Source organism: Bombus terrestris, chromosome 3, assembly GCF_910591885.1.
Source record: "Bombus terrestris chromosome 3, iyBomTerr1.2, whole genome shotgun sequence".
NCBI lineage: Eukaryota > Metazoa > Arthropoda > Insecta > Hymenoptera > Apidae > Bombus > Bombus terrestris.
This window is the reverse complement of record NC_063271.1, coordinates 5,628,491-5,641,754: the sequence shown is the minus strand read 5'-3', so window position 1 is coordinate 5,641,754 and position 13,264 is coordinate 5,628,491. Positions and strand designations below refer to the sequence as shown.

The window sequence follows — 13,264 nt, the reverse complement described above, 5'->3', positions numbered from 1 at the left end:
CCAAAGTTTCCTTTTAAAGAGCGAAAGGCATAGACAAACGTCGTATTTATATTATTTTTGCCAGATGAAGCTAACTCGTCGAGCCAATGCTCCGACGGTGTATCACACAATGGAGCTAAAAAATCGGTTTTGCGAAATTCTGTCGTAAACGAAGTCCTGGCTGTTCCGTGGGAGAACCGGTCTGTTGGCACGACGCCTTTCGAATAAACTTCGCTCCACGCGAAGCAACTCGATTTCTGTGCAATTCAAATGCATCAAGTTCCTATTAAATGGCTGCCTTTGTTCTGGTTCATGTGTCCTCCCCGGAATCAATGGAGTTTCATATTTTGTAACACGACCTTCGTCGCGTACTCGCGGACGTGATAACGCCGATACACAATGCTCGCGTACAAAATTCGTGTTTCGCTTTGCAACCTCGATATTTTTGCCCGTATAGCTCGGCCAAGTGTTCCGTTGCTTTGTGCTCGTTGCGATGTGTCAAACAGATGCGAATCAAACGGTTCTTGCGGAACGGTAGTGCACCATTTTTAGTTAAATACGTGATTAAAAATCTAGAATTAAAATACAAGTATACGAATATCGGATAACGATCTATTAAAATACGATCGATGGTATTTTAACGAACCAGTCTGGTCGCGAAAGATATGTCTGTTTCGGACAGTGAGACGATAGTAAGTTTGTATATAGTCGGTCGTTGAACGAGCCGTATGTAAAATAGGAAGAATTTAAAGGACTGGCAGATATTTAAGGCTGATAAAATGAGAAACGTCGACGTAAGTATCAATAAATCGTATCGCGGTAATTACAATCGCATCGCATCGTTCGTCTCGTATACGTAGCTGCGCTTTGTAACAGAGGAATATCGATTAGCGACAAAGCTGCCGGTATCTACCGATCGTCGAACGAACGTTCTCGCAAGATTTATGAAACGGAAGGAACGTTCGACCGAAAGATTAATCATCTAACGAAAAATGTAGGAGAGAATAAAGTGTATCGTGGCGTATTAAAGGAAACAAGAAACGGAAGAAACTAGTGGAACAGGGAAAAAAGGGCAAAGAAAACAAAAAAAGAAGCTGAGCACGGGTCGGTTATTCGCGAAGCACGTGGCACAGCACGGGTCGCGATACCGAAGAGATACTTTCTCTTTCTTTCTCGCGTATTTCCTTTTTCCTTGCCCTTTCGTCTCTCCTTTTTCACCGACTACGCCTGTAAGTCGACCCGTTTGATTTATTATTCGCGACTCGTGCGATTATTTCACGCGGGGCCCATCGTTCCTCTCCCTTCGTTTCGCCGTCGTCGTCGTCTCCCTTTCCCTTCGTTTGTTAGCTGAAATTCTCTTTATTTAGCGAACGAGTTCAAAGACATCCGAGAGACGAGCGTGAGTCCATGTTTTCGATGTGAATGGTCGCAGAAATAGATTCTCGAGTACGTTTTCGCTTCTGTTAGCAATCGCCTCGTTAAAGTGCGTAGTTCGACGTCGAAAGATCGATCCGACGATTACGCGGCGCTCAATGCAATGTCACCGTTGCCTCTCTACCGTTTCGCCTTTGAATTTCCTGCTTTTCAACGAAAGCCGATCGGTACGCGATGTTCGGAAAACGCTGCGAACTCTGTTTCGCTGATTTGACACGACTCGTTAGAAGAGCGGATGGAGAGCTTGTAATTAAAACGCATGGTCCTCGCGTTACGCAACATTTGAATATGTCGAACGAGGCTCATCGAACAAAAGGACTCGATTATTTTGGTCAACGCGAAGAGACTGAACGATCCTGTAGACCCTCTGACTTCTTGCCTTTATATTTAATTATCCGTACAATTGTATTACACAAATTTAATTACGATTCCAATCGATTCAAGTAATCGATTAATAATGACAAAATTTTATTCGTTACAAACCACTCGTATAATTTGCAGAAAGTTTTAATCAAACCTGTGATTACTGTTAAAATAATTTTAATACGTTTCGATATAGTAGGGATGTTAAATAAAAGTTTATAAGAACAAGGTAATCTAACAAGTAGCATGGACGAACAAGATCACCAAATATTTTAAATGGGTTTGCAATATTTTAGAAATTCCGTGTATATTTGTCGATTACTTTGCCGAAAGTATATATCGTAAGTGTACACGTGATAAAACTGTTACTCGAATATATTCTTCGTAACACAAACACTCGAGGGAAAGTCACTTCCCGCTGGCAAAACGTGCCTCCCCGAATGTCATAATTAAGTGTAACCTTTCGACGGTCTCTTGTCGCGAACAAAGAGCGGCGTTCGATCGTTTCGAAGCGAAGATCCGGCCGTGCCCTGAGAACTCGCGGCCGACCAACCTTTTTGTTCCCTGGTTCACTTAGGTATTTGCCGTTCCTTAAATCAAAGCCTTTGCATCCTGTTACACGTGAAACGCGTACGACCGGCAATTTTTTTTCAACGATATTCACTTATCGATGTTACTTTAATGTTTCTTCAAAATTATCTTGGCTATGATGAAAAGGCGGTAATATCACGTGAGTCGGTCGACAGTCACGAGAAAATTACAGTGCGCAACGCAAGATCGTGGACGCGATGTCTTTCTGATGAAAATTAATGCTTTTTGTAACCAGTTTTATAAATAGATCGAAATTACATCTAACAGTACCGATATATTCTTGCTTAACTGGACCGACTTGTTGTTACGTTTATGACTGTGGATTTTTATAGAAATTCATATTTCTTTTGGACAAGAAAACGAAAATATAAACGCTAAATACGTGGGCTTGTTTCGTGTTTCGTTATTAGGTAAGAACGTAATAAGCTTGTAATTAATTCTCGTAGAGATTTTTTCGTTCGCGATCTCGCGTTATAGATCGCGTACAGTTTCTTCAACTCGATTATTTTCGCAAGACGAAACAATATTTATGAGTTCGATGATTATAGGCAATCGATGATTGTTTTTATTCGAGTCGAAGCGATTCTTGGAAAAGGTCTCAGCTGGATTTCGTTAACTCGATATTGCTCGCGAGTTCCGTTCAATTTACGCGACCTTTTAATACCTAAAAAAATATTCGGAAAGGAAAAATATTGCTCGATCAGAAGGCAGTTTTCTTTTGCCAAATGGCGATGTATATTAAGCGACGTTAGTCATCGGAAGGCTGAATACACCCGCGTGTAATAAACGCTTGTCCCGCGTCCTTGCGTTTCTCAACGTGGGGAATAATAAGCGGTGCTCTGGACGCTTGTGATAATAATATCGTCCGCGTGGAATAGTGCGTCGGCCTTCCTGGTAGAACACCGTCCTTTTTCTCGAGATTATCTAAATTTATCTCGTGCTCTGGAACAACGTGCAACGGCTCCTTCGGCTTAACGTACTTTCTCCTCGTGCTCCTTTCAACCACTCGAGAATCGGTCTTATAGCCTCCTCGCGAAGAGTAATTATTCCACTTCGAATTAATTATCGAGGCTTTTTCGCGTAAATCATCGGGATCCTGAGATGCACGCTCTTGATACGTGGAAGTCTTAAACACGAGTGTCTGGCGTGCATCGAAACCCATTTATACTTTTACCTCGTTCTATGCGGTTTCGCTATGCAGCCAGTCACGAAAGACTGCGCACACCTGTCGAATTTTGTGTATCTGACTTGCCAAAGAAACTAAAAACGTGGTTAAAATTATTCATATTTTCATACGTACGATATGTGTCTTAACGCGTCGGCAAAATTCGTATAGCTAACGATTTTACTATATCTCTTTGATCGATAACTTTAGTGGCTAATCTTTTTAATTAACGATCCATAATTAACGACGATGGCCGCGTGCGTTATTTTTTTATTCTACGGTAGCTCGATCTTATTATCGATTCCATGTGCTTCCTAAGAACAACGAAATTTATTATTTTAGATAAAACTGAACGGTTTCCGCGTAATCTCCACTTATCAGGTCGTTGCACTTAAACCGATCTTCTTCGCAAATGTGTAAACGCGCAATTCTTTATACGAAATTGACGTCTTTAGTTAATTTCAAAATAACTTTACATTTGGCTCGTATCCACCGATGACACACAACATTTCCTAATACCACGAATGAATTAGCTATTCACGCGAACCATTCGAGTAACACGCTTGTCACGCGAACCTTCTCTTATATACCTTACTACTTGACGCAGATTTATATCACAACGTTATGCTGTTTCTCTTACGTTCATTTAATTGCAGATGAATTACTTCAACGGATGATCAAGCGTTTATTATTTTTCTAAGTATACCATAGTTGTATACCTCGTTTATCTTTTGTTCTTTTTTTTATTTTTCCATAATTATTTTTCGCTATAATTTACATCTTAATTTTCAGCTTATTTAATATGGTAATTTTATTCAAACTTAACGATCTTATGCTCCTTTGCTTCTACCATGCCGGTGAATACATCAGAGCCTTTCCTCGGATTTTAAGCAGATATTTCTGTTGAGATATTCAGTTTAGCTACATTTTCATGCAAATTTCTGTCCAGCAACGTACAAGCCTTATTTCGTTAACTTATTGTATATTTGACTTTCTTTATGAGCAAATCGAATTAGGGTAAGACAAATGTTACCGACATTTTATTTGGGAAAGCACTTACCTCTTTTATTAGTTTAACCTTTCAGAAGCGTAGTACACACACACGCACGCGCACATGCATATATTCTGAAAGATGCTCTTGCAGCGATATCTGAAACGTTGGATTATATATTCCACGTTTTAAAATATACCATTTCAAATCTTATTGCCTCGTAACAATGATCATCAATTTTGAATATAGATGCATAAATATGATACTTTTCAAATTCTTTTTACTCGAGCTATATTTCCTTAACAAATTGCAAATATTATTGCAAGCGATATCTAGCAAGAATGATCGCTTTTGGTAGGTAAAATTTCTGTGCACGTTGCCGCAATTTGCATTTGTATACGGTTTATCGTTCCTACACGGTTGAAAAATCATCCGCCTAAAGATCGTGGCAACTTCCAACGAGGTTTTCTGTGTGGGGCTTTCACTGTCGTTGCAAACTGGTCCTCAAAAGAACTGGTTAAGCATGCAATTACCCCTAATACCGTGTATAAATTACCAGATTCATTCACGCGAACTATTCAGTCGCGTTAAATATACTAAATACGAATTGAGTTTATTTATAATATACATTTATGTCGGTTCCTAAAATGCGAAAATCTCGAACAGCATAGAAATGGCTGCCGATATACATATATGAAAATATAGCCGGAAATCCTGTTCAACGCGATACCTTAATTATTAGAAAAACTTTGCTAAATGCGGTTCAGGTTTCACGCGAACCGGTTGAATCTGTAATTAGCAAGTGTTATTTATATTCTAATTTTTCAAAAGAAAAGAAAAAGAGAAAAAGGAATCAAATATGAGAAACACCAGATAAATTAAACGTACAAGCAATGGATCGATTTTTTATTTTTCATAAAATATTTATATTCGGAAACGAACACTATCGACTTTCCATGCAATCGTCGATTCTTCGTAATTCTCAGATTCCTTAAAATTAAATCCGTTAAAAGATCCAACTTCTGTTCATTCTTATTCTTCTTCGTCTTCTCTACTTACGCGATTAACACGTACATCTGCTCGTTCTCTTATTTTCGGTGAGCCACGTCAACTATCGCGTCGCGTTTTTCTTATCGCATTAAGAATCTGCTTATGACAAACCTCCAACAAAATAGAAATTCCATCCGCGATTTTGTACAGGAAAATATGAAAGTCGGCGGCGCGATTAAGAAGGGGGCCAAAGTACAAAACGAGGAAGGAAGACACTGTGGAAAGTATGGCAATTAGTTGAATCAGTCCGTGACATCGGTTGACCGACCTCTGGCTACGGTTATCTGCGCTAGGTGCAGAACTATCCACGTAAATGGCGCGCCATAGTCCGATATAGTTAAGCACATAGGAGAGGAGAGTTTCTAACGGCACTTTTGCCTAAGCGCAGAACACCGGGGTTAGGTTGGACTCTCGGGTAGATAAAAGCTGCGCCAGATGCCTATCGACGCCACGGCACCCGGCGACATTCCTTCTAATTGCTTCGAAACTAGCGGGCTCGATCCGCGCCGATTTTTTGAATCCAACGACCAATTAGATCTGGCCACGAAGACACGATCGGGCTTCGAGGTGGGGTACCTGCGTCGTTCGCGCTTTCACGAACTCACCTCGCAGCTACGCCTCTCCAGTCTCCAGACTACTCGTCTCGTTCAGGTAAAACAGTAATTTTACGCGCTGCTCCGCCGTCCAACTCTGTTATTTATCGCCGTTAACTCGTTAACAATCTCGATTTTTTATGGGCGATCGACGTTACGTATGCCACGCCACGAGAGCGCTGAAAACAGCTCGCTGGCGAAGGCAGTATTCTTCGCGATTTTTCCCTGCCGACAAACACAGCTCCGAGGTGAAGTATTTTTCGTTTGAATAGGAAATTTAGAAGCTCGCTTTTTAAGCAGCTATTATCTACCGTGCTATTACGTGTTTCGTAAGAGATATTAGATCTAGTCGATATATTATCGCTGTGGAAAATCTCTATGGATAGCCAGAGATGTTGAGTATCATTGGAACGGAGAAATTCCAGTGGTTAAATGTTTAATCGTATAAACAAATTATGGGTTAATAACGTGAAAGGCATAGGACACTCCATTTTAAATATAAACTCGGAATTTATCAGGGCGATGTGAAAATATTCGTCTTAACGATACGTTCTAATTAATCAATTTGAGTTGCACGTGTAGTTTGTAAACGTATCGTGCATGCGTTTCATCATACGCGTATCGCGTAGCATATGTACGTCGCTTCGATACGTGTTCATGGTATTGGAGATAAGAATCTCGTTACATTTTCCAAGAATCCTATCACTTTTCGGAAGTGCGTGCTTGACGCTTGAAGTAGCAGGGATGAGAAATCGGATATCGATCCTCGAGGGTCTCCCATCGGATATGGAAGCCAGAAGCTTGAGTAATTAACGGAACCCCCCTTCCCCTTTGCCCGTAGCTACGTATACGGGTGCATGCGTATCTACATGCCTGTGTCTGCATTAATTGTCTCCGCGACGTGTCAATATCGTGCAACTGCACGAAACACAAGCAGCGTTTGTGTGCGTGCCCGTTCATGCGAGTTGCATATGAAATTCTTGAAACGTGATCGACCAGTCGCGTTAACAACTTGTAGAACTAAATGAGCAGCGTATCGAGTCGATAACAAGTTTGCTAATTAATAGATTTTATTTCGGCATATGACGACTCATCGCCGTTGTTTCGTGTGTCGCGTGACGAGGTGAGTTGAGCGTGAAATCGCGGCAAGTAGCATAGCTGTAAATTTCATGATAAATTTTTTCTGCGCGTTTTTAAATTTACGGGTCAGAAATAGGTGTATTATTTATAAATAGGCTACGGGATTTTATGGAAATTCACATTTTTACGAATATAACCGAGAAGATGAAACCTGGTTAGAAAATTGTTTTTCTCGCTAAATATCAATAGAGACTACTATATTCTGCATATCTTACACCATTTTTCAAATTGTTTGCATTCTGCGCATTTTTCCACTTTTAAGATTCTCACGACAATGTACGGTCTATTCGTAACCGCACAAGCATTAATCTTTCAACTGATATTCACTACGACATTTTCTTTTATCCGGAGTAGCGATCCACCTTTGAAGTTAAGAACTCTTTTCCTATCGTTTTATATATTATACGTCTGAATAGAAATGTCAATTAGCGAGCGATTAATGTCGTAGAGAGTCGCAATCGAGCTTCCAATCAAGTGTCTATAGTTGTCGCATTTGACCGTCGAACTCTGTTTAAGCCGCTTAGAGCTTTCAAATACCGTTCTATCTCGTTAGGTTCGCGACACTTGCCGATATCCGCGTAAGGGTGTACTTCGCTAAGCGCAAGCTTAGAAGTTTTACGCCCTTAGTTCCTGATACTTGATGCTCCGAGCTTAATAATATTTTCGATGACGTACCACCATTCGAAGAAACGTCGTTTGCTTACAAACGAGGGACAAAGACATCGTAAAGATGATGTTTACAGCCGAGGCACGTCATATCTTGCCATATTAATATGTCGGCCGGTTGCAGACAAGTCGGCAGAAATTGCAAAACGTGAGAGCAATGGCGCTGCCGTTCGCAACACCAGCCGGGGACATTAATTCCTGATATTACCCTCGTAAATATTCGCGAAACGCTCTATCCCGGCCTTCTTCGTAAGATTGAAACGCTTTTTCTTTCGTTTGACGCGGATCCAGCGTCCCTACTATCGCAGGCCCAGCTCGCGGAAAGGATTTCAATTTTTTTTGATCAGTCGACCTTCTACCGCCGATATATCACGCTACAAATCTCACACGCTGTTGCGCCCAACGAATCTACGGCAGAGAAAAGCCCGTAAATCTCGATGGGCCGCCGCGTCGTTTCTCTTTCACAGAATACGAATGATTTGAAAACCATTCTTCCGTCGATATTTGCTCGGGCTCGTGATGTATCGGCCGACTACTGAATTCATAGAATATCTCGTTTGGATAGATACCAACGATATCGATACAGCGAAGTATTACGGTGAAACAGAAAAAGCGGACACTGAAGACCCGTGAAACGTTAACGCCGACTGCTTGACCAATTTTACATTTTTTATCTGTGGCGTCGGAATACTTTCGCTTTCGCGTAAAACAGGTTACGAATTATTTGTTAGCTCGTTTCTTACGCTATCTACGCTGATTGCTTTAGTGCTAATCGTCAAAACTACCGTCGTCGTTATAGGTACGCTAAGTATTCTTCTATTGGGTTGGCAATTAAGCGATTGCGGATTTTGCCATTAGATGGTAATGAATACATCCGGTGTTAAGCCGAACAAATATCCATATAGATAAGAAAGTGTCGTAGTAAAAGTTGGCGAAGTATTATGTCTGACTAATGTCCGGATCTACTGCGATGTTGAATTTACCGATTAAATAGTAATTACGATACTGTAGAGAAACTTGAAAAATTTAATCTACATAATATATAATTAAGCATATATATATATAGGCTATAAACACTATGGAAGACAAATTTCCTTTAAGAAATTTGTCGGGGTATGGAAGATGTAATTATTCTTTCCTTGTGTAGAGGTGAACTCCATTAAGTTAAATATAGGAGTAAGTATTTTAAACACTGTCGAGAAATGGTAGCCTTGTCTTATCTTTTCCGAACATACCGTGAAAGGAGAAAAGTGTATTGCGTACAAGCAGATGAAAATAAAAGATAAAAATTATATAGTTTGAAACGAAGCATGCATGTGGTAGTCGTATTTACTCGTTTTCCTGTCATTTCATTTGTTCGTGTTTTCTCGTGTTAACTAAATAGAAACTGAATAGAAGTATTTAATTTAATATTAAAAGCTAAATCAACGATCCACGGTGCTCGTATTTATATCTACGTTATCTGAGCGCAGTTTCGAACGTGTGGGTAGATGATTCGTTTTTAAGGAGAATAACCGGTTCTGTATGGATTCTTACGAGCAATATCGTCCAGTCGACACGACTCTCGTATCCTCGTATATCCTGAGGGAACGTTCGGGATGTATCTCGCTTATCAGTACAAATACAGTTCCAATAAACATCTGGCCATCCTTTATGCATTATAATACGGGCATAACCGTGCCATTTCAAATTTTTAATCTAGTCGTAAAAGAAGGTCGGCGATTAACGCGTCTTGTTGGGACAATTTATCCTGAGGCTTGAAAATAATCGCAGCTTACGCATATCCTGTAAAATAGAGGCTTAACAACGCGTTCATACGCATATCATGTATATTAATCAATGCTTGTCCAAGTGGCGTGAGCTGAAATAGATATTTCGTTAAAAAGATGAACGCATCAAGGGCTGGTTTCTGAAACAGCACGTCTACGATACCGTAAAAATTATTCGAGAATTAATTATTATCGTTGTTCAGCAAGATTATAAATTACAATTTTAACCTGCGAAATACTGTCCTTTGTTAGCTGGTATGCTACGCTACTCGCTGAACGTTTGCAAAATTCTATACGCACGCAGGTGCAATATTTCCGTAGTAGAATAAATTTCAATTGACTTTAATTTTAATTTAACAAACATCTACGTTTATGTTCGTCAAATTTAGTTTCCCCTCGAGAGAGAGCAGATAGATTCCACGTATTCGCTGACATTTCAATGAAAACATTCCAAAACGAGGACAAACGAATTCTTTTAGTCCTGGTTTCCAGGAAAGCGGCGCTTTTATTGGTTGATTCATCAACAAAGGGGATAAGAAATCTGGCTGAATAATGGCGCGTGTAGGAGAATTGGGAAAAAGCCGGCGCTTCTTTGAGTACCTACGTGCCGACGTCATCGTTTTAACCAAATATTTACCGTTCACTGATGACGCGACCACGACCGATGCACCCAGCGTTGTTAACTTGCTGCAGACAAACCATACATTTTACGTTTCCACGAGTTACTTCTTAGTTAGTTTCGCGAACGCTGTGTGTCTCATGGGTTTTGCCTCCGGCGTCTTCCCTTTCCTTTTCTCCGATGTTTTCCTCTTATTTTATTCCTACGGGAGCATCTATTCTTCGTTGCGTACTTTCACTCGATAAATAATTTCTAACCCATTTGTATAACGTATTTCTGTCCCGTTAAATACGCAGTATATACGCTGCTGTGTATAACAACTAACGAAAACATTGGAGCACAGTATTCGTTAAGTAATCGTTAGTACCCTATGAAAATTCCGATATATTCCTTTGAAATGCAGATGTTAATTGTTCTCGCGATAAAAGCGACAAAATTATGCGTGACGAACTAACAGGGCGGATGCGGCGGCATTTGAAGAGGTGAAAATGATTTTTTCCGCATTACTATTCGAGATACCTCGCTTATTAAAATTTGTATCACCCTCTCGTCACCGGGTTGCTGATTCAAAGAAGTTCTGCAGACCGATTTCACGGCACCCTACACCAGAACGAAAAGGAAAGTACGACGATGCTTCGAAGAGAAAAAAGTATTCCGTCGAAGGGAACGCCGTATGCTACGAACGCGAACGACCACCAACGAGACTCTCCCTCTTCGTGTTTTCGTTTACCAGCGTTTTCTTTGGGCCACGTTAACGCCCTCGTCGAGTTTCCTTCTTTTTTTCTCCGGCTTCGCTCTCTTTCTTCTCTCTCTTGTTGCTCCTCCGTCTCTTTCTTTCTTTAATCTTGCCTTTTCCGACTTGAGAGCATATGATTTCGGTATGCGATCCGGTTGCACGTTTATACCAAAGCTACACCGATGAAGAATTTCCGTCGGCGTTCCAACGAGCTCTGCTCTAATCGTTCGGCCTGATTTTCCGTTCACGCGGCGCACGTGCCGTGTCTGAACACATGCGAGTATTATTCCCTTGCTAGCCGAGTGACGCGATGCAGTCGAGATTACCTCGGTGAGCAGAGAGAGAGTAATTAAGTGGCATAATTACCGGATGGTTATCTGTACTTCCGTTTCGACGAGTCGACGCGACGGCGTGAAATTTCACCGTCGCGTTACGCGTCGCTGCCGTAATGCTTTACAGCTTTTGATGCGATTCGTCGGCCTGCTTGAAAAGCTTAAGTACAGCCTCTGGCCTTTGGAAAACAAACAGTTCTCGGAAAGGCAGTTTCGACCAGATCCGTGGAACAATAATTGCACGGTCAACAGTCGTGACCATGAACGTGATGAAGCATCGTCGGTAGTCGCTTGCCTATCGTCAACGTTGAATGGATGCTGCTCCATGATCGTCAAACTTGAAATATCAAAAGATACAAAATAGCCAGATATAGGAAACAATCTCTTTAGCGCAGAAGGATGTAATTTGTAGAGTATGGTGAGAAAAAATCACGAGTGCTTCAAGTACTAATTTTTCCAATTACGATCACGAGAACGAATCTGGTCTAATATTAAACACTTACATTGAATAACAAAATCTCCATCCACTTGACGTTGACAAATTTGAAGGTTTTGTAATTTCTGATGTAATTTTATCCCGAGAATTTTCCGACTTAAATATCTTAATCTTTTAAATTCCTTTCGGAGATACGTCAATAATAATTTTACTGACGTGCAAGCGTAAATAATTTCGCGACATGGTGCGTTCTTCATTTAGATGCAAATCAAATACAAGAACGGAATTAGGTATACGATGAAAGAAGGAATGTTTAAGAAACTAGCTACTTACAAAGTAACAGGTAGCTACGACCATCGTTTGGGACCAGAAACGATTTCAGTCTGAATAACAGTAACGACCCCATTGGGACGATGCTTTCTAAATTGATCTCTTTGTTCCAGATTGCCGTCTCCGTACAATAAGCAGTCGGCAGTGGGTGGTGCAGGTGGCGGACCCGGCGCTGGAACGACGAGTATACCCTTACCTGCCACCGTAGCCGCCACCAGGAGATGTCCTCCAGACAAGGTTAGGCCCGCTCCGACGCCGACGCATCAATCACAACTTGGTAAGTTCCCCTGTTTCAAGCGGAAACTTTGCAAAGTATCGATTGGCTATACTTGCAACAGCCTCGAAGCGTTTAATTTTCCAACGATGTCCGTGGATCAAGATTGTTGAGCTTTACGATTACTTTAATTAATTACAAGGATAAGTAACATTTGGCTAGTAGAGAGTTTTTTAGTTAATTAACTTGAATTGGTTAGTTTAACGTCGATATATACCTTGCTCGATAAACTTGGATTTGTACCGCGTTAGATGGTAATATGTTGACGTAACTAATATATTAAATTACGAAGTTTCGGGTGCACTTAAGACAACTTAAGCGATATTTATGGCCACCTTGGGATTTATCGTAGTCGCATACGTTACAGCTTCGTGATATAATAATGAAATATCATTTAAAATACGGAAGACGAACTAATATGGGAATTAAAAAAAAATTTGATACTTTGCACGAATGTAATTCATATTTCTCAGTCTTCGAATCGCCGTGCTTCCCGTGTGAGATAAATATTTAACAACTAAGATAGAGAAATAAAACAGAGGATTAAACTAAGGAAAAATTTGACATCTATCGATGTATTGAGAAGAATTAGATGCATAAAATGAAATATAGTATTCGTAATAAAGCTACAATATATCAGAAATTGTTCCTGAGGATAGAGTAGTGTCCTTTCAATGCGAAGGATTAGCAGAAAACAACTGTTTGGTCTGTATCCTCTTCGCTTTATTTGAAATATTTTCTAACGCCAATAAGAAGGAAAATTTTATAGTATTCTAATAAAAGTAAAGGCATTACC

General features: G+C 40.4%; 1 protein-coding gene across 6 annotated transcripts in view; it reads left to right on the top strand.

The window, feature by feature from the left end:
- LOC100643922 (protein sickie) overlaps positions 1 to 13,264 on the top strand; it is a 190,922-nt gene that overhangs the window by 78,673 nt on the left and 98,985 nt on the right. For all 6 annotated transcript variants that reach the window (XM_048404215.1, XM_048404211.1, XM_048404213.1 and 3 more), the window contains one exon: positions 12,308 to 12,471. In XM_048404215.1, coding sequence (XP_048260172.1) covers positions 12,308 to 12,471 — 164 coding nt within the window. The remainder of the gene's footprint in view (positions 1 to 12,307; positions 12,472 to 13,264) is intronic.